The 23,824-nt window shown below is 44.4% G+C and overlaps 1 protein-coding gene across 24 annotated transcripts in view; it reads left to right on the top strand.

The window, feature by feature from the left end:
• The window catches only part of LOC105275603 (polypyrimidine tract-binding protein 1), a 350,912-nt gene extending 328,880 nt beyond the window's left edge, over nucleotides 1-22,032 (top strand). For 15 of the 24 annotated variants that reach the window (XM_026971636.1, XM_026971645.1, XM_026971644.1 and 12 more), the window contains 9 exons: nucleotides 382-440; nucleotides 1,150-1,191; nucleotides 3,641-3,869; nucleotides 5,202-5,419; nucleotides 8,003-8,036; nucleotides 9,601-9,693; nucleotides 9,981-10,197; nucleotides 10,293-10,434; nucleotides 10,760-22,032. In XM_026971636.1, coding sequence (XP_026827437.1) covers nucleotides 382-440; nucleotides 1,150-1,191; nucleotides 3,641-3,869; nucleotides 5,202-5,419; nucleotides 8,003-8,036; nucleotides 9,601-9,693; nucleotides 9,981-10,197; nucleotides 10,293-10,434; nucleotides 10,760-10,828 — 1,103 coding nt within the window. In that variant the 3' untranslated portion in view covers nucleotides 10,829-22,032. The remainder of the gene's footprint in view (nucleotides 1-381; nucleotides 441-1,149; nucleotides 1,192-3,640; nucleotides 3,870-5,201; nucleotides 5,420-8,002; nucleotides 8,037-9,600; nucleotides 9,694-9,980; nucleotides 10,198-10,292; nucleotides 10,435-10,759) is intronic. The other 9 variants (XM_026971637.1, XM_026971646.1, XM_026971633.1 and 6 more) reach the window with 5 other exon arrangements.
• Nucleotides 22,033-23,824: the final 1,792 nt, after the last annotated feature.

Here is a 23,824-nt window from a genome sequence, read left to right as displayed (position 1 = left end):
TGTACACCCGCGCATTCCCAACGTCGCAGAAAATATTTCGTACTTTGTAAAATTAATTGTAGTTTTTATTTTACATTTTCCATCTTCTATATTCAAAATGCACTCGCGCGCGATGACTCGACCGACTCATTGTTGTCTTCGGGGCAGTTATGAAAAACAAACAAAAAAATATCCGAGCTTTGTACCAATTGTACCGCTTTGTGATTATTATAACTGCTGACCTGTTTTTCCGCGCAACTTTACCATGCGTTGACGTATTTGCAATGAATTTGTGTTAACCATCGCGATGATTTTCGAGATTTCGAGCGCGACTCGCAGAGCATGTAAAATTTATGTCGATCGATCGCATCTCATGATTTTTATCGTTTCTCTGTGTTTCAGGCTCCTTCCAGGCATTAATACAGTACGCGGACATGCTGTCGGCGCAGACCGCTAAATTCGTAAGTATCTACTTGACTTCGTCCTTCTCCCCGCGCCCTATCATTTCTTTTATTTCTTCCTTCCGCCATCAGTGCGTCCGTTGTTTTCCTCCTCTCTCGTCCGCTTTTCCTTTTCCATTTTTCTTTTTCTTTTACTTCTTCATCCGAGCATCGCCATACCGGGGCGGTGCTTATCCGCCGTGCTCCCGCGGGACAGATCGAAATTTTCCGTGGAACATCTCGCGTTGGAAAAATATTTTCCGACCCGCAGCTTCCCGCTCCTCGCAAGAAGGCCGCTGTACGGCGGTTAATTGCCGGAAGCAAGCTCGATGAACGTAATCGAAAGATCGATGGCGGAAGAAAATAATTCGATGCGGAGGAAGCAACGAGGAGATCGCGCGATGCGTACGTACATATATATGCATATGTATGTACACGACATCCGCCCTGATTTATGGAAATATCGGCTGCTTTACAAACCAAATTAACTCTTGGAACAGACGAATCGCGCAGATGCGCGGTCCATCGTTGTTCTCGCTCGGTTCCTCGCACTTCTCATACAAATCTTCGGTGCCACGAACTTCGCTCGAGACTCTCCGCATCTCTGCTCGCGTATCTCCATCGCCGATATTATGCCTTACCCGCAACTCTCTCTCTTCCATAATTGTTTAAAGTCTGCAAGATTTACAAGACATGATAATTACTTCTATTTGTTTTTTTTTTCTTTAAGGAGGTTGAGAAAGCCGTAGCATTAAACTTGCCGCTGCTTAAGGTACTGCGAATTGTGTCTCTGCCGTAAATTTGGTTTCGCCCGTAATCCCCCTGTGATCGTTTCGTCCCCGTAATCATGAACGTCCTGACGATACCTGCTTCTATCTTTCTCTCTCTTTCTCTTTTTTTCTTTCTCTCTCTTTCTTTCTGAGAAAGTTGAGAGACTCGCAGCGTTAAAGTCGGCACTGCTTAAAAAATGAAAAATGTACATGTACTTTTTCATTCTGAACTTTCCTACTATGAATAGAGTAAGAAATTTCTGCTGTAAATCCATTTACCAGTATCAATCTCTTAAGAATGCACGTTGTATAAGCTAGCGTACACCCAATGCTAACTATCTTTACTCTGAATTGTCTGAGGAATAAGAACGATTCTATAAACTTTCTGGAAAAAAGCTCGGATTAACCCTTTCAGATTCCTGACTGTAACTATGTATATTAATTCTGGCTTCGTTTCTGTTGATTTAAACACGTTTCCCCCAGCTGGAAACTATTGTACATACATATACATATTATATTTGTTACCGTCTATACTTTCTCAAGCAGATTCTATTGTCTTTTATGTGTGTTTGATAAAATAATAACTTTTGTGAAGTGAGTGTGAAACAGCTACTTTTCTGCCGTGTAAATATCTCGAATGTTTGTACTAATTTTTTGTATTATTACTTGATATTAATCGCTGTCACTTAAAGTTACGTTTATTTCTTTAGCAACTTGTGTTTTAACGAGATCGATATTAATCAATACACAAAGATATCTCTCCTTTTGGTTTCAAATTTTCTTTCTTTTTTAATGAAGGATGAAGGATTTGTACATCCAGAAAATCATTTTTCCGGCAACAGTACAGAAACCGTAGGTCTGGAAGGGTTAAAGCGGATGGCGATACAGTCTGCGTTTTTTAACAATTCGGAATTACTTGCTTCGAGTATATTCGCGTGCAGTACGTATTGCCGCATTGTTTTACAATTAATATTAATAACGACAAACCATCGTGAACGGAAGCTTGCCAGGGAAACTTCCTTGGTCTCGGACGCTTTCCGCAACCGTTCGAATTCACCCCTTCGCGAAATCTCTCTCGCCCGCCCGCCAGTCCACTTTTGCCACATCCGTGCAGTAAGCCGCAAACTAGTAAACCTACGCGGTGATCAAAGGGAAAATTAATTCGCTCGAAATACACCGGTTTCGCCGCCCACCATCCAGTATGCGCAAAACAGAAAATTAATTTAGCTTTGTTGTGAATATCCGATTTCCTGCCTCGTCCTCATTCTGTCCTCTCTTCTTCTTTTTTATGACGTATGGCACAAACGATTCAGCGATTCGATCCTGGTTTTCGATCTTTCGATACTTCATAAAGTAAGCCCGAATTATTGTTCGAGTCCAGCGAAACAACCGATATTCAGAACGTTGCAGTGGATTAATTTGTAACTACGCTGTAATCTCAACGTCGAGTTATATAATTAAATAATGTTATTCCAATGTAAAATATTACAAAAGATCTATATTGCAATGATAAATTAATTTTTTAATGTAAAATAACATTTCTACTTATACGAAATTTTAAATTAAAAATTATTTCTTCTTATCTTTTCACACAAATTATAAAGTCCGAGTTCAGTTTATCTCGGAATGAAACCCCATCAACACGATTAATGATGAGACTCACGAATGCATATGATGACGCGTCACGTTTATCCTTAGCTGAACGATTTGGAAAATTGCCATTTTGTTCCGAAAAACGTTGATACGAAATGGTCAGGAAAATCGACGAAATCAACTCGTTCGTTCATTATGCAGGTGCTCTCTCGGCCGCGAATAAACTGCCGCGAGGAACAGCGGGAGAGTGAAAGAGGGTGCACAGTCACCGCGCGCGCGCGCGCCGGAGGCTCGCGGCGCGGGCCGACCCGGTAATTATGTACGAAATTCATTAGCCCGTGTAAATATAGAGCGAGCGTGGCCAGGTACACACACGCATACGAGTATACAAATACACGCGTCGTCGCACAATACGCCACAATGCTGACCGACTGCTCAAACAGAAGACCGAAACCGGAGTTGCGTCCATATCAGCAACATGAAACATTCGCGAATAGTCTGCTACATGAATCCCACGATCCCAAAAAAGCTCGCGAATCAGTCGCAACGGATGCCTGATCGATCGGCGAGACCGGAATCTCGATCTGCTGCAACGAGAAATTGCAGGTCCGAAATTTTGCGAAACTGAGCGATTTTACAAGTTTGCCAAAGCAAAATGATGATAACTGTAATGTTCCAAAAATTTTATCTGCTGAAGAAATACTCGGCAAAGCGATACAATTCCGAGGGGTTGCGGAAGGGGTGAAGCGGTACGCGCGCGAGTCACTGCGGTCGCTGTATTCGCCACCTTGATCCCGAGCTTGAGCGTACTTTCCTTTAAGCTTTGTGAAAAACGAATTCCCACGATTTCTTGTGCAGTCGCTGGACGGGCAGAACATCTACAACTCCTGCTGCACGCTGCGCATCGACTACAGCAAGATGCAAAACCTCAATGTCAAGTACAACAACGACAAGTCGCGAGATTACACCAACCCGAACCTTCCGACCGGCGACGCCAATCTGGACGCGGCGTCGCTCGCCCTCGGCGGCGAATTGCTACCCCAATTGCTCATGGGTGCTGGTTCCCAGCCACGTGCTAGGATACCCGGTGAGTATAGTAATTACTTAATATTACATCATCGAAGATCCAAATCCCTGAGCGTGGGCGCCCTCTCGCTTCATTCACATTTGACCTATCGGATGAATCGCATATTTATTGGGTGTATTAATACTAAAACTGGATCGCGGGTATACGGGATGCATAGAACAATGAATGATGTTAATCTTGCGTGATTTTATATAATAATCACAGTAATGGTTGAATAGAGTCGGGGTCGAGTCGCGCGACGACCGCTTGCAAAATTCATCGTCATTAAACGGACCCGGCGAGATTGGACAGAAACAATTCTGAATGGTCATGTGTGACGCATGAACAATGAACGCGTATGTGTTACTCTTGAGCGATTTCATATAATACGCGGCACAGCTGAATACGCGCGCGTAATAGGCGCGTGCAAAATTCATCGGCATTAAATAACGACGTCAATCCGGTGGAATTGAACGGATGCAGGTACTGATTGTTCCTTTCTGGTTTCCCTGGAAGGAACTTTTGTTTTTTTTCGGCGGGAAAAAATTTCGCGCGCGCGAGAAATATTATTGAAAGGCCGAGAGGGTACAATTAGCGGCGCCGACGTCGCGTTTATCGGGGCTAATTGCATTAATGACGATGCCGATTCTCCGTCACGCGGAAATACGTCGCGCTGCATTATTATTACCGTTGTTATTATTATTATGATTATTATTATTTCGCGACGGCGATAGCAATTTATTAGCGTTTCGAACTCCGTCCTGTCCCTACACCGGTCGGACGTTATTATCTTCTCGGGTAAATTAATTACGGAGTACCCGGGCGAGCGATCCGGCTTGCCGAATCGTCTGGATTTTTGCGTTCGCGGCGGCAACGCTAGTTTAAATTACACGCTCCGCCGTGCCCGCGCTTGTTTGGATTAAATTAATTTCACGGCGCCGTCGACGCCGGTGTTTAATCTGTAACGGTGTAATCCACTTTGCGTCCCATCTATATCCCGTTGCGCAAACAGTCCGCCGATGATTGCCGATTAGGAAACTCCTCGCGGTGGTCACCAATCACCGGAAGTATAATCAAATGTGATTGTCGGTAAAGATGGATGGTCCACGCGGGAAGGGAGAAGTTTCATCCGCATCCGGCAGCATCGTGATTAGCGGCGCGAACTTCTTTGATTCCTGAAAGCGCAGTGCGGTCGGGCCGCGTTCCCGTTTTCGATTCAAACTCGATTCGCGGTTCCCAGTCGGTGTGCTGATTCACCACCCTTTTCACCGCGAGCGCAAAGATCTTATCCCCTTATCCCTAGAACAGGGTACAGGTCGACAATAATAATAACGTCATCTGAATTTCCTGAAGTAGAGTCCATTGCAGGGGCACCGGGTGTGCTGCCCACGCCCTTTGCGGCCATGCACGGCCTCCCCTCGCCCCTGGCTGGTCCCTACAACGGGGTACCTCCAGCCGGAGGACTGGCTGGCCTCGGCGGATTTCCTCTCGGTGCGGCCGGGTTAGGTGTGCGGGTGCAGGGAAACGCGCAGGCATCGGCTGTGCTTCTCGTCAGCAATCTCAACGAGGAGGTAAGTGCAAGGAAGTCTTTAAGTCAACTCCCTCTGACTGCCCTCGAACGCGTGGCTGCTACGACGTAAGGACGAGAGGCCGGAGATCCTCGAGGAGATGATGCACGAAGAAAAAAGCTGGAGAGATGCATATCCTGCGGCGTAATTTGGCAGTTCGTCGCTCTGTTTATTTGTCCGCGATGTTCCAGCGGACCATCGTAACGCTAAAAACTCTCTGCGTTCTGTGCCCGGGAGTTTTCTTCGTGTATTTTTTTTTCATCAATCGCGAAATCGCGCGGCGCACTGTCGATGGCACGATGGAAGCGGGGAGTTTCGCTTCTGCCGAGCGTCCACATCCGTTTAACTCTTCGTCTCGGAATGACCGAACGATCGAGGAAGTTTCGACTTTCCACGGGGAAACTCGAACAATTTATGAACAGAGATGATCACTTAATATACAATGCATGGGCAAATTATACCTGTATAAAAATTTAGGATATATTGAGAACAGCTAATCGAATTTTAAATCGACTGATGGGTTCTCTGAAGGCGATAATGATCGCATTAAGTGCAAGGTGATTGTTTAATGAAGAATATCAACAGATTTTTAAGCAAGAGACCACATGTACGTATACACATAAACATATATGTGTCTAAACGAGACGAGACGAAGCGTTAAATGGTGCACGCGACAATAACGGGAACGTTAGGCGAGTAAGTCAACGTAGCACTGAGAGAAGTAGACCACCGCCACATGCGAATAAGTGTCTCGTATGCGGGTATAATATCTGTAGTGTGGCATCTGTCGTGTCTCTATGCAGCGAAAGAGAGAGAGAGAGAGAGAGAGAGAGTGTGTGTGTGTGTGTGTGTGTGTGTGCATAGGTGGATGCGTGCGCGCGTGAGTCAGGGTGCATGTGCGCGGGTGTGCGAGCTACCCCCTGATCCGCCGCATCTCTCTATCTATCTAATACGTAATCGTCGTGCCCGTGTGCACGCACACACGCACAAACACGCCGCCTCCTCTTTATCTCTCTATAGAACTTCTCACTTCTTTCCCTCGCTCTATTCTCTTCCCCGTCTCGGACTCGTGCTCTCCGTATTCTCACCCCATCAGCCTCGGAGAGTAAGAGAGACCACACGCTATTTCTCTCAATGTGCGACACGCGCGTTCAGCCAAGACCCTCGTCCGGCACGTGCATACACGTATAATTACACGGCCTAACGAGCGAGTTACAACGTAGTGCTAAGTAGGCGTACCCCGCAGTCTCTCGATCCTTCGGCGCGATCTTTCTACCCCTTGGCTGGTCTCGGGAGCCGCAAATCGGACGATCTGATAGGAAATTGGCCAATGCACGAGCTTGCACGGTCAAATCCTATGATGTTTTACTCCTTCTCTTAAATTATTATTAATTATTAATATCAATAATATCAATAATAATTATCAATTATTATTAATTACTTTTTGTCATTAATTAATATATCTGAAAAATATACTTGGTAGCTATCATTCTCTTCAAAATTGTCATAAAGGATACGCGAAATGTACAAAGATATTTGTTTCGAAAGTAATGATATTTAGCGCATAATTCGATTAAATTAAGAAAAAGGAAATAATCTTTATTCGCAGAAATCTATTCTATGGGGATGAGTGAGATTCTCCGAGATCGCCCCGTTATCTTAGAGTAGAAAGATCGAGCCACGATGCGTATGTGCCCTGTTTCGTCACGAGACCTTTGATTCTGCCCTTATTTGCCCCGCTCATTCTCGAGACACATACAAATCACTCCAAAACGTCACCCTATCCTGCGCCCTAATTAATTCGTAACGTCGTCGACTATCAACGACGTTACTTCCTGCGAGGCGACATTCATCCTGGCACTTGCGATTCGATAACTTTTATCTGTGTTTTCATTCCACGTGTGCAACAGAGTATCACGTAATGTACGCATTTGTTTAAACAATATCTCGACGTTTCTGTCGAGGAGATTTATACGTGATCTTGCGATCGATTGCGCACGAACTTGGATACGGTGCACGAAACCAAAAAACCGTGGAGCATATCGCAGCAAGAAAATCACCGAGCGGATGATGAATGTCGCCCCGGCAAGAAATTGTGTGTCGACGTCACACTTCGCAGCTGCAACTTGTCACTACTGTACTATAACTGTGTGTACTACTATCGTTGTGACGCGCACAAGCTTCGTGAGTGATCCGGCGATTCTGTCCGCCGAATCTCGTTTTCAATTTTTGTGCATCTCCGTTATCGGGACTCTCGCCCCGAAAAGCCGATCGTGCGAAAGAGATTGCCGAAAATCACCGGCCGGGCAACATCACAATAAAGTTTCTTTATTGCATTGTCGATTTTTTCCGGCCGGAGTTTACGTGAAGATAATTGTATTTTTTCGTCCGTAACTTTCTCTCTTTCTCTCTCTCTCTCTCTTTCTTTCTCTTTCTCTCCCTCTCTCTCCTCTCTCTCTCTCTCTCTCTCTCTCTCTCTCTCTCGGAAAAAGCAGAAAAACGAATCTTGTGCGCACACCAACACTATACATTGAATCCTATTATACTCGCTGACTACTGACTGGACTCTGTCTGTTCTCTGTGTAGATGGTCACGCCTGACGCTCTCTTTACCCTGTTTGGTACGTCTCCACATTTATATTATTAATTATATTACATTATTATTATATTTACACCCTCGCGTTCTCTCACGCATACGCGCGCGCGCACAGAACACGCATACGCACACGTATACACATGCTCACACGCCACGTTCAAACGCGCGACACATCTCGGATACCTGCACGCGCGATTAAAGGTAAAAAAGAAACAGAAACTAGGCAAAGACAATCATCCGGAAGAAAACGTGGATTTTTCCCGGTCATGTGAATATTCTTCATGATACGAGCAAAGTACACTACACGCACAGACACACGCACGAACGTAGAAATTATTCTTACACAATCGTCACGTCCGACAGTTACATCATACGGAAAAGAAAAGATTTCTTCCTTTTTCTCCGGTTTTTTATATATTTTTTCTTTATATATATACATAATTGTATATATACATTTTTTTCTTCTCGGCAGCTCACAAAACTCAATCATCGTCACTCTTCCTTTCGTCATGTTTTACTCTCGTGAAACATCCGCCATAACATATTCTGATTTAACGTTTAATCCGTTTACTCTTCCAATATTTTCGTGATTTCAACTTATTTTATTACTACAAGCTATTCCATTTTGCAATTCACGTCATAACGTCATAACGTCATCGTCATACCGCCATTGGCCACCACCGAACACGTTCTCTCACGTTCTCTATTTCCAAGCATCTCTTCTAAATTATTTCATTAATATTTTATTAATATCAGTTCCACACACAACCTTAATATTACGTAAGCTTTCGCTTATTTTACGTAATTCCATAGGAACTTACTATTATAATGAGGCGCGCGACTCGGCTGCTGACGTGTTTTTCTGCGAGCAATTATTCCGCAGATTATGCCAAATAATTATGGACGAACGCAACGTTCATGTATTACATAATATTATGTTACAAAACGCGTTCTCAAAATTATTAAAATTTCTAGCCCTCAGATATTTATAAATATTTTCAAACTTTTGAAAATTCAACCTATTTTTATGCATTTATAATATAACGTTGAAAAATGTAAAATTTAATTAAACAAATAAAATGTAAAATTTAAATTGGAATCAGACTTATGCACAAGACGTGGATAACAGACTTGTTATTATTTTATTATTTTATTTTACTTCAACACATATTTTTATTCAATATTAAGATATTAATTAAAGGTATAACTATACAATAATTATTCATTAGATTACATCACGAAAAAAGAAGTTAATTCAAATTTCCCGAAGAGAATGTATTATTAAAAAAAAGAAACGTATCTATTATATATTTGCGTATTTAAAAAAATAAGAAGTTGGGATATTAGTGATAAAATCAATATTAAAATTATTCAGCTAAAATGTTCATTCTCTAGAAGAAATATTTCCAGCCGAATCGCTCGCTTCTTGCATGTCTCGAATCTTAGATCCGATCGTACCCCGATCTCGATCGACCGAATATTGTTCCCGTTCATCTTCGACAATCCTTAGACGCATCTTTATAAAAGAATACATAATTACCACTATCACTCGAGTTTACTAAAGAGAAATTTGCATATTGTGCATGTAGGCGTTTACGGGGATGTACAGCGTGTGAAGATCCTCTACAACAAAAAAGACTCGGCACTAATACAGATGGCCGAACCACATCAGGCGCTTTTAGGTGAGTGCACTTTATCAAGTGTAATATGCAAGTAATTTGAAATTATTATATAAATAATTTATTCGTAAATTAAATTTGTGAGATGATTCTTCACGTAAATTCACAAAGGATATAAACTTCATATATTGTATATAAAGAGATATCTCTCCGCTCTGTTGAAAATAAGAGGATTTAATTTTATATCGCACGATTTTATCCTACGTTGTGATGAAACCGCAGTTACATCGAAAAATATGAGAGTAAGAGTGTTTATATAATTGGTATCGTTCGTTTAATTAATCCGATAGCTCTGACCCACATGGACAAATTAAGAGTGTTTGGAAAGCAAATCAAAGTGATGCTGAGTAAACATCAAACGGTCCAGTTGCCAAAGGAGGGCCAGCCAGATGCGGGCCTGACGAAAGATTACACTAATAGCACCCTACACCGATTTAAGAAGCCCGGCTCAAAGAATTATCAGAACATCTATCCGCCGAGTGCGACTCTGCATTTATCAAACATTCCGTAAGTAATCCGACGTCGACGACGATCGGGAAGATCCGGTATTCACGCTGCATTTTCTTCCCCGCGGCTTAACGACGTTTAATTTACTCCTTCAGGGCTACGGTAGCTGAGGAAGAGATCAAGGATGCTTTCACCAAGAACGGCTTCACCGTGAAAGCCTTCAAGTTCTTCCCAAAGGACAGGAAGATGGCTCTCATACAGATGCCCAACATGGACGACGCCGTGGCTGCGCTGATCGTAAGTAGCTTTCGCAATTAACTCGTTACTCCCGCAAGGGAGGAAGGCGATAATCCTAATTTCCCACGACGGAAAATAAAACTCTTCGCGGCACTGAGCGCTTCGTTCTAAAAAAGAAGACGTACATCGAGTCTCCCTAAGGCGCTTTCATTTATTGAAGATACCCTCGAAAAGTAAGGCAAGCAGAAGAGAAATTTTTAGTTTCCCTTTTATCTTTCAAAGTAGAATCTATTAGCAGAACGTCAATTCCAGCTTCGATGTTCCTCAGGCCGATTTCTTGATGGGTTGAGAATTGAAGCAAATTCCGTCTTTTTCTCTTTTACAGAAAATGCACAACTACCAGCTCAGCGAGTCCAACCACCTCAGAGTGTCATTCTCCAAAAGCAACATCTAACAAGAATCGCCACCGCACGAGCAGCAGTGGTACCAGCCCTACGCCCTAGTCCCCCTTTGGTCACCCGCTTCGGTCTACGACTGATGGCCCTCCTGCAGTTGGATTCGCATAGGTGCTCGTCCGATTCTGCGAGAGTTGCGAGGCTGCTGTTGGTCAGCCGTATGGTATGCGAAACCCATACGGGACTGCATCGCGCACTCAGACTTCAGCAAAAGCAACACACGTGGACAAGAGCTTACCTCGTCCGAGCGAGCTTAGGATGCTTTCGAGGCCTTGCCCTTGTTGGGACATCTTTACGGCGCGAACTTTACGGCGGTATTTCCGGTCGATTCTGTCGATTCGAGGGTTGCTAGGGTGTTACGAGATGTACCAGGGCTGCAAGCGCGAAAGCTGTGGAAATGACGAAGAGATGAATTCGCGACGGCTTTCTCGAAGATAGTTTCGGTGCTGGCTTTCGAGCACAATTCAGTGCGAGATTTCATAATTGTAGAAGCCAAGTGAGGCGATAGGTGACATTTTTAACGAGACAAGACGACGAAGGAGAGAGAAAGAGGACGCGTGCACGCGCGATCGATTGATCATTCTCATGAAAGCCAGGACCGTCGCGCGAAGAAAGGTACACACACACAGAGAGAGAGAGGCAAATGAGACGAAGAGCCTGGCAGTCAGGCAGCGTTACGTAGAGAAAGCATGCCTAAGAGAGGAAAGAGAGATTAGGATGTAGACGGGAGCGAGGAAACGGCACAGTTCGACATACAGTCCTCGACTCTTGTACAGAGTTTACGCTAGGGAAGATAAGATATATTATTGTACGTGTAAAATTCACGATCGCGTGCGGCCCGATCGGGTCGTACCGACCGATCTACACTGATTACGGTTAAGGATTTTTCAAAGTTGCGTGGACACAAGGGCGACCGTCTCGGCGCCCGTGATATCAGTTCGGAAGCAGAACGTCTCCGTCGTCGACGTGCTCGTTCGACGAGCGAGCGAGCGAACCAACCAACCAACATGGAAAGGATGGTGCGCAAGGATGATCGCGCCCGACAATCGTCCCGGTCATGCTCGTCGTACGATCACACGCAACGCGGCAGCCGAGATCCGAGTGAACCAGCAGCGTTTCCCGCGAGACAATCTTCATTCTTCTGACGACCAAGAAAACGCGCGATCGAGCGTACTTCGTGGCTTCCGTTCCGTTCGAGCAGACAATACGATCGACAATGCTATGCATCGAGAAGTATGACGGGAACGGCGTGTTTGCATTAATCGTGCGTCTAAGCAAGAAAAACGGCCAATGTCACGGGACCCTTTCCATGCTTTCGTGAGGAACTATCATTCCGCCGACGAACTTATCGTCCTTGTTGATCTTACGTTACGGAATTTGAGCGGCGCTTGAGAAGAAACGAACGAATCCGAAGGGAGAAAGAAAAAGAGACAAAAACGATGCGACTAAATTCAGATCAGATCAAACGGCCTTGAAAGTTTCTTTCTCGCATTTGGATTCGTTCTCGCGGATGACGTTTCCATGGCGTTTCGACGGAAGGTCGCGATCCGTTCGTAAGGCGGAACCGATGCAATTATCAAAGTCGTTCGTTGCGTGCTGAGAGCTACTCTATTCGGGGGGACTCGACTGCGAGTGTGTCTGGCCCGCTCGACCCACGTTTATGCTTCTCCGAGGACGTGTTCCTCGGAGGTACCTCCAGTATTTTCGACAAGTGTCCGACACAGTCGAGCGCTTCTCTCTTTAGAAAGGGGTCGAGCGTGGGCCCGACCGCTTCGACCGGTCGAGATGAATCCTCCATTCGTGAGGACCACGTGGCGCGACTGCGCGCGTTGTCGTACGGTCGTCGCAGGTGGCATTTTTATAATTTGTACGTTTCAGTTCAGTGAATAAGTATTATCGCACCCGCACACACGTATCCGCGTCTTTACGAGACCGTACGGTTATGCAGTTATACATACACGTCTACACACACAAAACACACACGTGCATACACGTAATCGCGCACGCACCGCGCGCGAGATAAATGTATCGACCGCCCTCTGATTTATATATACGCGCATACATACACACGTACAGACATACAGACATACAGGCGCATAGATACAAGCGAATACGCAAATTTCTTAGTTAGAGTAGATGCTTAGGCATGTGTTAGGATCTTAATCGTATAGTAAGCGACTAGAAAAATAATTGACTAGGAGAGGAAGGAGTGAACCGTTGAACATATCGCTAATTAAAAGATTTGCAACGTGCGGAGCGCGCGCGGAGTGTGCGTACCGTGCGAGGCGGATCGGCGAGTACTGCTCGAGTACTGCCTTGAGGATGATTCGCGATGATGGATACGATATCCGTGCGAACGGAAGGGGTGCGCGTTACTTCCTCCCTCTCTGAACGAAGGATAGGGATCCATCGCGCGGCGCGGCCCGATCCTACTACCCCCACTGAGAGTTCCTGATGTCAAAGCATTCCTTCGATAGTCGACGATCGCGAGAGAGGTTTTACGACGCCGCGCAGTTAAAGCAAGCGAATGTCTCGAGCGAATACCGGGCGTGTGCGAGAGACGATTCAAGAGTTATCGCACTCTTGCTTGCACGAAGAAGCGACATAGCATACATAGACACGAGAGAAAGAAGCAAAGTAACAAGTTACAATCGTAGAATCGTGAATCTGACGGGAAATCCTTAAGTAAGCCGCGAAAATCGGGACGATTCTTGAGGAGCTTGAGACGTGATCGCCGAAAAGCCGCGCGAGACCAAGTTTCAATCGGGGGAGAAGGGTCAAGACTCGACGATGAGTCCGCAGGACCGCGCGCGCCCCAGCAAGACCTACGGGTTTCTGTCTGATTGACGTTCTGTTGGAGTCAATTAAATTTTACTGATATAACATAACTGATCGTATAGAGACAAATAGGGAGAGGGGAAAGCGAAAGAGCGCGCGTTGTAAGGAGACTGCTGTGCGAAGGCGTAATTGAGCGAACGGAAGAGAGAGAGAGAAAGAGAGAGCGTGCGTGTGTACACGAAAGAATGCAATTGCGCGAGTGCGAGAGAAAGAAGAAGAAGAAAACGGAGTAACAATGCGCGATTTCGATGGGCTATAAATTCTGCAGAGGGATGGGAAGAAGTTTTTCGTACCGCGCAGCAACCATTCGAGGCAGGGAAGTGACGAAAATGTGAAACAAAGGCGAATGCCGGCCCGGGTATGTGTTGTTTGTGCCAAAGTAGGCTAGCCGTTAAAACTCTGTAGACCGGGATCTCTCTTGGTGAACCGTGCGAACGGGGCATCCTTGTCCGATCGTGCGAACGTCGATTCCCGGGGTTCCCAGTGCAGCGTATCGACGACGATCACCTCGTACTTGACGGATCCCCGGGACGGATCGGCGTCCCGCTGATCGAGTACTGACCAATCAGCTAGTTGTTTAGAGACGTAGCGAGTAGCCGGCATGAGCGAAGGGGCCAGTCTTTATCATCTACGATCTTGCGTGTATCTTTTTTCCTTTTTCCGATATCTGGTTCACCGCGTTACCTACTACCGCGACTACTGCATTTGTACATTCTTCGAAGACGAAGTTGCTCCGTCTGCACACCTCAGACTGCAACGCCTCACGTTGCGCTCACGCGAGAGGTATATTCACGAGACTCTACGTGCACCGTAAGTAATGATCACGCGCGGAAACGCGTCCACACACGATCACCCGAACACACAATTAAGTACACGCGGACTCCAGCGCGCGATGCGTGTTTTCACGGTGCCTTGCCGTAACAATTGGCTCTCTCTGGCGTTTTTAACGATCCGGAATCTAAAGAAATCTAAAGGCGTTCTCGGTTTCACGCGCGGATCTTGATTTTGTCCGTTTCATCCCGATTCGTCTCTCTGTACTCGCAAATTGCAGCGACTCTTCCGCGTATTGCGCCCGTGCGCTGGTGTTTTCGCGCTCGCGTATCGCGGGAGCTTCCGTACAATTCTAACTTCCGGCACGATATCGTCTAAAGCGTACCTGAACAGCAGTCGCATAGAGTGCTACTACTCTACTTCGAGTTTTCATATCGTTTATCGCGAATCGCAACGTCGAGCACCCACCGTTCGCGCAAGATTACCAATTACATTTTGTCACTCTGCTGGCCGTTTCTCAGCACATTCCTTTTCGGCGCGTGCAAGTCACGCGTCCGCACACTCAAATCCACCATACACGCGCGCACACACACATGCATATACATATATGTGTGAGACACAGTACGATGCACGTGCACATGTACGTCCAGCGTTCTTTTCTTTCGTCGGGATCACTTACAGCACGACGGCCTACCGTCGTTCGCAAATCCTTTTTCCTTCAACAAAAAACGATATCGCACCACACTACTGGTGACAATCAGCTCTTTTGCTCGCAAGGGGGAATCGCGTGCGAGAGGGATTCCCCCGAAGTTATTGCCAAAGTAACTCGTTTCGCGAACGGCGCGAGTCGTTCTTTCGTAAGGGACTATTACTAGTAGAAACGTTGTACCGGAAACGGGAAAGTTGTACGGGCTATAGGTATCTACAGGGTGCCCGACGTTAAATCGCACAATTTTTCTGTTTGTTCAACCCGCCGTCGCCGTACGACACACGTTTAGATCGGCCTTCCTCCTTTTCCGCACGGGCGGTCCTCACCGTGATAGACAGAAAAGAAGAAGAACAGCAACAACAAAAGGAGGCACCCTGTAGACGGATAAATCGACTATATCACTAGCTGGGTTGAGGGGGGCCGAGGTGAGGGTTGGAGTAGCCAGCACTCGCTACATGGTGTCGTAGATTATTCAGACTCCGAAATTTCCCCAGACTCGTGGAAAGCGCGAGGAATCGACCGGTTGGAATCGGTAGGGATCGCGTTTGTCTCCACGTGAAGAGCACGGCGGTTTCCGGCAGAGTTTCAGGCGAGACTACGCTGGAATCGATACGAAGAGTGTCCGCAATATCTGTAAAAATGAAAAGAAATTGATTGTCTTTATTGCTCTTTCAGAAAACTTTTATGCTGACGAGTATAGCTTTCTATGATTGCGTATGATTTGCACTTGATTGCGAGACATCCGGATGGTCCCGATCTGACTCGGTCGATCGCTCGGTACGTTGATTCCGGAAGACGCGGGCGTGGAAATCGGCGACACGGCAATGCGGTGAAATATCGCACTCGGACCAAGGAAATTCGGGGTCTGATAGGGAGCCACGCAGTAGAGCTTAGCCTACACCTATACCAAATTCACACACTCACATACACATGCATACACAGAGGGTATACTTAAAACTATGTATGTTAACATAGAGCAAGATTGTACCCATATACATCCACATACGTACACACGCATGGACAGACGCGGAGACACACACACACACACACAAACAACTCTACACAAACTCGCACGACTTTATCTACTATATATTTGATATATCGCATTGTAACAGGTGTGTCCAAAATGCGCAGCGGCTGCATCCCGATAATCTATATTTTATTAATAAGGGATAAGATCTTACACATAGGATTATTAACGTTACGGATTATCGCATAAATTAGAAGAGAGAAGATTAATCTATATGAATATATTGTATAATTGCGCGACGGGGTTCAAGTACACTAAGCGTGAACGACGGAGATCACGCAAAGAGACGCACACACCCACCCACTCACACACGTGCATATACACTTACACGTACGCAACGATCAGGTGGAGACGTGAGATATATATGTATATGACGAATTTTAAATGAGCTATGTATCTGTGCTATCGTAGGTAATATCGTTGAAATTCAGGATACGATCCGCTTGCCTAATCGGGGCCTTAGGCGTCGTCGTTCGTATATACCGGGGAAGGAACAAGTCTAAAAAAAAGTAAATGGACGCGAAAGAGACGTCGAGACGTTCGGCGCATCGATCCGTCGATTTTAACGTCGATTGCGGATCGACTCCCCGTCCGACGTTCTCATATCAAATTTTTTCCGTGTTCTAGAGTTAGGATGCTGAGATTAGGCGAAGAGGCGGTCGGTTGCGCGGCGGAAGTGGGCCACGACGGTCACGAGGATCTCGAGGTTCCTCGCGAGTCGCTTCTCTATCGACGATATCGATCGTCATCCATCGTCGTCGTGCAATCGGCTGCTTTTTCCAAGATTCGGGGAACGGTTTGTGCATGTTACACGGTACGGGCGGCTGGCAGCAAGAAAACACCTCACGGGCACACAGAGTACACGTACACAGACACAGACACAGACACGTGGAGAGGAGCGCAGCTCGAAATTAAAAATAAGTATACATTAGTTTATCGCGAAGGGGGAAAAAGCGTTTAAAAGACACACAGGGTCTCCAGAGTGCGGACGGTGACGAAAATCTTTGAGATGGACAGTAAAAGAAGCGTTAAACGGGCATCTAACGCGCGAATTTAAGGATCGCAGTAGCGACTGTAGTCCGAATATCAATGTGCTGTAATGTCGGAACAATCGTATTATTAAGTAACACAGTTTGAAAGACTCTAAAGACTAAAACACAAGAAAAAGCATCAGTAAAGTCGCATGGATCATTAAAAAACCCTTTTCGGGCTGAATACTTATTAACTTTTCGAGTCATCAAATACCAAATTGGGCTTCTTAGAATTACGTTCAAGAAAGCGATGCTTAAATCGTGTTTATTACTTGAACGTCTATTTTCTCCGGCGATTTATTCGGTCGTTACCTCGACCCTTCGATTAGGGTGCGCGGATGAAGGGAAACAGACGCGAGATTTCTTCCTTAGCGTCCCGACGAGCACGGATGCGCGGATTATTCGTTGGTGTGCCTGTTGACTGAATGACACCGCGATTTTCTTGCCTGCTCTTACTTCCACGAGAATTACGCTAGTTTAGATCCTGAGGGTGCGAACACTCACGATGCAGTCGGGAGGGTGGGACGGACTGTGGGCGAACGCTCCTCTCTCTGCAACGCGCGAACGATCGATGAGATTCGCTTCGTGATTTTCGCGAGAGCGAGAAGGAGAGCTGCTCGACCGGCCCTCGAGTCCCGCACGACGAGTCCTCGGCGGACTTCCGCTTTAAAAGGGAGCAACGAAGAGAGAGAGAGAGGGGTCTCGATATTGGAGCCACTATCAATCGTTTAAGTAGAGTGTACCGCTGTCGCTATCATCACGCCTATGTAGCCGAGTATCGCGAGGGAAGAGTACGAGCATAGAGCACCGTATAATTCAACGGAGCCTAATTTACGAGATCACAGTAGAAAGAAGCATAGAGAAGGAGATTTTTTTCGCGATCGAGGGTGTAGAGAATGCTTGTTTCTTCTCGATAGACGGCACATTCGCATTTCGCGCGAGCAACAGCTAAATCGCGAGTGAAACGCTAATACGTTTATAGGTCGACGAGCGTCGTAGAAATTAATTAAGCCAGTAATCGTTACGCCGATGAGAAGCATGAGATGATGAGAAGTGAAGGGAAGAATAGGCGGGAGGAAGCGCAACCCCCGCACTGTGACGAGAAATATTAGCGAGATAAAACGTTAGTAGCGTCTTAGAGTCGTGTAGTAGCTTCTTTCTAGTTAAGCCTCCAGACTAAGTAATGTGTATAGTTAAATGACAATCACTCGACTCTCTGTATCGACAATTGACGACGGAAATCTCTGAGCCGTGATAAGCTGCCACGCACCGAACCCCTTTCTTCGTGTCCCCCTCTTTCCCCCTGACTCCTTATTCTTACAACGAGGTTTTTCCTTCTGCCCCGATCATCGGACCTTCTTTTCCCAAGGGACCCTCCACCGAGCTGGCGGACTACTAGCGCGAATTCGCGAGCTTTCAGAAATCAGAAGTGTAAATAAAAAAATGGACCTAAAAATCATGGATTCGTCTCTGATAAGTCGCCGTTGCCGCGACTTGTTTGTCTGAAAGTGTCTAGATCGACAAATAAGTCGATGTTTCTCGTGTAAAACAAAATTATGATTGTTGCATAATTATTGGATAATTTGTATACTCCGAGAGTATCATGCGTGTGTGCGCGATAAACTTTCTTTTATCTCGTAACCGATACTTTAACTCCACTGTGTGTGTATGCGTGTGTTGGCTCTCTAATTGGTTCTTTTAATCGAGACGAGAAATTGTTCGCACGGATATTTAAAAAATATTTCGTTTGATGAATTTGTTAGGAAGTTGAAGTAGCATTTTTGATATTTCGTGTTTCTCTCAGCGTTCGGAGATTTCACGAAAAATCTCAGGTTGTACATACACGAAATTTACTGTTTCTTCGATATTAGCACTCTAGCTTTATCAGCAATCTTGCCGTTTATATTTTCGCAGAAACTTCCAAATCTATCGTGTCAGCTGCGCCTTTTAACTCTCACATTTTCCAAATTCCGTGCCCAGGAAAATCCTTGATTTTCTGCGTCTACTTTCCTCCTTTCCTTCACAGTTTCGCAGTCGTCGTTCTCCGTTGCAATCGATGTCTGATGTCACAATTCCGCGCATCACTCTCGTTGAAAAATGATTTCCTGCTTGAGAGATATTTTTTAAATGTTTGAAAAGAAAAAGAACATCCATACTCTGGATGCTCTCTCTTTCTCTCTCTTGCAAATGATGTGCTTGCGGAATCGTGTCATCAGGACTTCGATCATCGGCGAGGCGCGCTCTGAAACTGATAGATCTTAAAAACAAAGAAGATACATGTGAGAGAGAAAACCAATCATGGGCCAGGAATTGCGTTGCAAGTCACAATCAGCTCGTCTCCGGCAAAACAGAGAATTTTCTTTTCGTGAGAAAACTAATGGGGAACCATTGTCAGAGCGGGCGTTTTACAGTTAAGCTCTTTCTTAGTAAGTTCGATTAGGGATTAATCTATCGGGTAGAGAAGACGGACATCGCGAGCGATCCCTCTGTTCGTCGCGCTTGCACCGCGATGCGATTCGTGATGCGAGTGCGTGGCAGGAGAGAATTAGGAAAAAAGAAGAGAATTATTCAGGGACAATTGTAACGCGGAGAAAGGAGGACAAGTAAAATGAAGGAGAGAGGAAATTTCTTTTTGGATCTCGTCGGCACGATCGACAGGTCGATTTTTCTATTATCGATCAGCATTTACGCGAGACACGCGCACGTCCACACATGTCACATTTATCACACACATACCACACATCGACACACATGACACGCGAAGACATACGATTGACGATCTTCCACGTGCCTTCTTGGCGCGACACGCTTACACAAAAATGAATACGTACGGTATACGCCGACGCGATATTATTAACAATATCGCCCACGACCTTTTTATAGCTCGACTCTTGGACCCCCTTTTATGAGAAATATTTTTTATTTTCTATCGACAGATCTGGAGATGCCTTTATCGTTCGGTCTCCTCCTAAATGATCGATGAACGTTTTCAATGAATGACGCCTCGCATAACTCAACTAAATGCAAATTCTGTATCTTGAATTCTTTTTCTCGAATTTTATACTTTATGGCCAGCTTGCATCGAAAATTGTACGTTTTGTCGCGAAATGTTTGATTTTATTATTGGAATTCGAATGATAACATTTTGCGCGGATTTAACGGAAAATTGCATGCGTGATTTATTATCTTATTTTTATTATTTTCGTAATGCGTATTAGGCGAAGGTAACTTTGCAGAAATTCTTGTGATTTGTCGAATCTCATCGCGCGGAAAGAGTTCCTTTACGTTTCACGTGCACGTGTAGAAAAGTACCTCAGGAAATGTTGTAAGGGAATTTGTACATATCACAAGTACGAGAATTTTGCTTGTACATTTGTATGATATCTTCCAGGTCTGTCTGTGTCAGCATCTTACGAATATCCCGTTCCTCACTTTGATGTTATCGGTATTATCATCGTTCACTTCTTCCCGCTGACATTATCGTTTCTTTTTTTTGCGTTACTCCCGCCTCTTTTACTTTTAATCTTACTTTTGTACTTTTTAATCATCGCCGGTTGCTATTATTATTTTCGCCACTGCGATCATTATCTTTATAAGCGCTAATTATTATTAATTGTCTACTCTTATTGTAATTGCCTTATTCTTACGTTTAATAAATTCTTTTCCTTTTTTTAATCTTAGCATTAACGACGCGCTTAATTATGTGCCGAGAGAGAGGCCACTCTTTTCTCGCTAAAGCAACACGTCTTTTAGTTCATGTATTCTTTGCGTAATCACCCTAATTTTAGTTCTCCTAAACTTTTTACTGGCGGTGCCACTCCGTTCACTATTCTCATCTATCATTATCACCTGCTACTACTCTGCTACTATTACTACTCTTACTATTATTCACTATTCACTACTTTCTACTATCAACACACTGTTACTCTTTTTGTTTCATATCTTTTCTTCTTCTATTAGAAAATCAGAACGGACCGCATTGCTTGCATCAATTTCAAATTATCAGCGTATTCTCAACTAAATTGCGAAAAATGGAATTATAAAAAAGTAAGGAAAAAATGTAACATATTTTAGATTTCTACATTATTCGAGATCAGTAGCAATGCGGATCGCAAGTCTCTACGTTTAGCTTCTATTTCATAACTATACTATACTATATTTACTTTCTCTCTTTGTCTCTCTCTCTTTCTCTCTCTGTCTTTATCTCTCTCTCTCTTCATCATCTACATACTTCTATTTCTCTTAATCTTTCTCACATACTCTCTCTCTCTCTACATATATTATTATTATAAATATATACATATATATACATCGTATGCTTTATACTACTTCTATTCTTATCATTACTATATTACTCTACTATTGTATTACTGTACTACTACTTATGAGTGCTACTGTTGCCGCTCCGACCAATGTTTGCTCTTACTATAACCGTCAATGCGTTTGCGGCTCGTAAGTAATTGTATGTCCTTGCCTGTTCTTTATTTTATCTCGTTTTAACAAAGCGACCTTTAATCGAATTACCACGTGTTTCCTCTGCATCCCCCTGCTACACATTTTGACCTTATACTTGGTGTTTTGCGAATCTCTGTACCATGTTTCTCTGTCATTTCCCCATCCTTCATCATTCATTCCGCCACTCCCCGATACGTTTATTTCTTCCATCGAATTCCCGACCCCGATATCACCGAGTGTCGAAGCGAGAATAAAAAGACTTCGCGCGAGCGAGCAGGACGAAAGTAACGTATACATATAATTAATCCGATTTGTCAAGAAAACGATTGAAAGAAGAAAAAAAATAAACCTACCCGTTTTTTGTGTTCTTTCTGTGTCTCCGGCTACCCGATCTACCAATCCCTCCGAAAATTTCTCCCCGAGCTATTTTCCATGTCGCGCGATTCTCAGGGGACGACCTAAGGACGCTGCGTATCAATTCATTCCGAATGCGATCTATTTTTTATTCCCAAAGAACGCGATGTATGCGGAGGAACTTTATGTCGCCCTTTAACGTGCGATCCTCACACCTCCCGCTCACGACCCTTTCCGTTTCATTTCATATTGGATTAATCGAAAAGTCCGTGAGGATTTTTTTAGCGAACTTCGAGAGAGAAACTTTGTATTAATTCTTAATGCAAAGTATTCTCTTTGAATGCCACTAAACAAATCCGCATGGACTTTTCGATCAACCTGATATTATTTTTCTTTTCTTTTAATTAATTCGATCGAGAAAATCGCGCCGATGTGGATCGAAACCGGACGGATCTAGACAGTCGTGATCCACACGTGCGCGCGCGCGCGCGCGCACAGCGATTCTTATGATCTACGCAGGAAGAAAGGGTAATCGAACTCGGTGTGTTTCGTATCTTTCGACGCGTCGGATAAAGGCCTTATCAGAAAAAATTATCAGGAAATAAAAGCGCGAAGACCGCAAAATTAATTGTTAACTGCAGATCTAAAGCAATTTTGCAAAATTGCAAGAAGCATATTTACAATAATACTTTAGAAGTACGTTAACATTTTTTAAAATCATCTTGTAAAATAAAATCACCTATATGTATATTATTAACATAGCTTCTGCATAACTCTAGCAGCTAAACTAATATTCATATATTTCATTTAAGAAGCTAGTTTTGTGAAAAAATACTACCATGCTACGTTAAAAAGTGAACAAGATCTCTCCGATGCGTCCGAAGATCGGGAAATGGAGTTCCGCCGTTCGGAAGTGAGGGATGATTTTCTTGCGCACAAGCTCGCCCAAAACAATCATTAGGAATTGTGCCTAGATGTTTAAAACATTGTATTCTATGGGATCAACGTCATTACCTTTTTAGAATCGAGGAAGAGGATGCGCGAAACGAAGCGACGAAGGAAAAGAGAGAGAGAGACAAAAAGAGAACGGAAGCAAATTGAGGCGTCTATGTGGTATTTGAGAGAGCGGATCGAGTCTCGATCCACAGATAATTTAATATATATATAAAAACATGCGTTGGTAATGTCTCTCCGCCGCGATCGACCGATCGAGTCGAGATTGCGAGCGCGATCGGAAGCCGTGCGATTATTTTGTTCCGGTGGCACAAAAATTTTGCCGAGGTATATATATATATATATTATATTATATATATGTACACACACCTTCCGATGCGCCAGAGATCACTCTCGAGGTCCATCCACGTCCTTCTGAAATAGGTATCGGCGAACGATATAAGGAAGTAAGCCGTTCTTTGCTCGTGATATCAAAACCGAAGAAAAGTATCAATATTCCGACTAGCGATTATTACTAACGGTTTTCTTAATTATTAATTAAAACAACTGTTGAACGGGCTTGGAAGACGAACTGGACGAATGTTGAAGTCTCGCTCGACAAAGAGATTGTTTCCACGCATCGTTGCAGAATATATCGTTGATGTAAATAAATGTATTTAATACGCATTGAACTTGACCGAATATCAAACACGAGAGATGTGCAGATTTAGGAAGCTGCGCCGTCGGATGGATGTCGTGTTTGTCTCTGACGAGCTTGACCATTACCGTACTAACGTTTTGTATTGTCGACAACCGTAGCTGCATAACTAAGTCTAGTGGCACTCTATAATTTCGTATTCCATATATCATGTTC

This window comes from Ooceraea biroi, chromosome 8 (assembly GCF_003672135.1).
Source record: "Ooceraea biroi isolate clonal line C1 chromosome 8, Obir_v5.4, whole genome shotgun sequence".
NCBI classification, from domain to species: Eukaryota; Metazoa; Arthropoda; class Insecta; order Hymenoptera; family Formicidae; genus Ooceraea; species Ooceraea biroi.
Note: the sequence above shows the minus strand (reverse complement) of the source record. Positions and strands in the feature narration are given on the sequence as shown.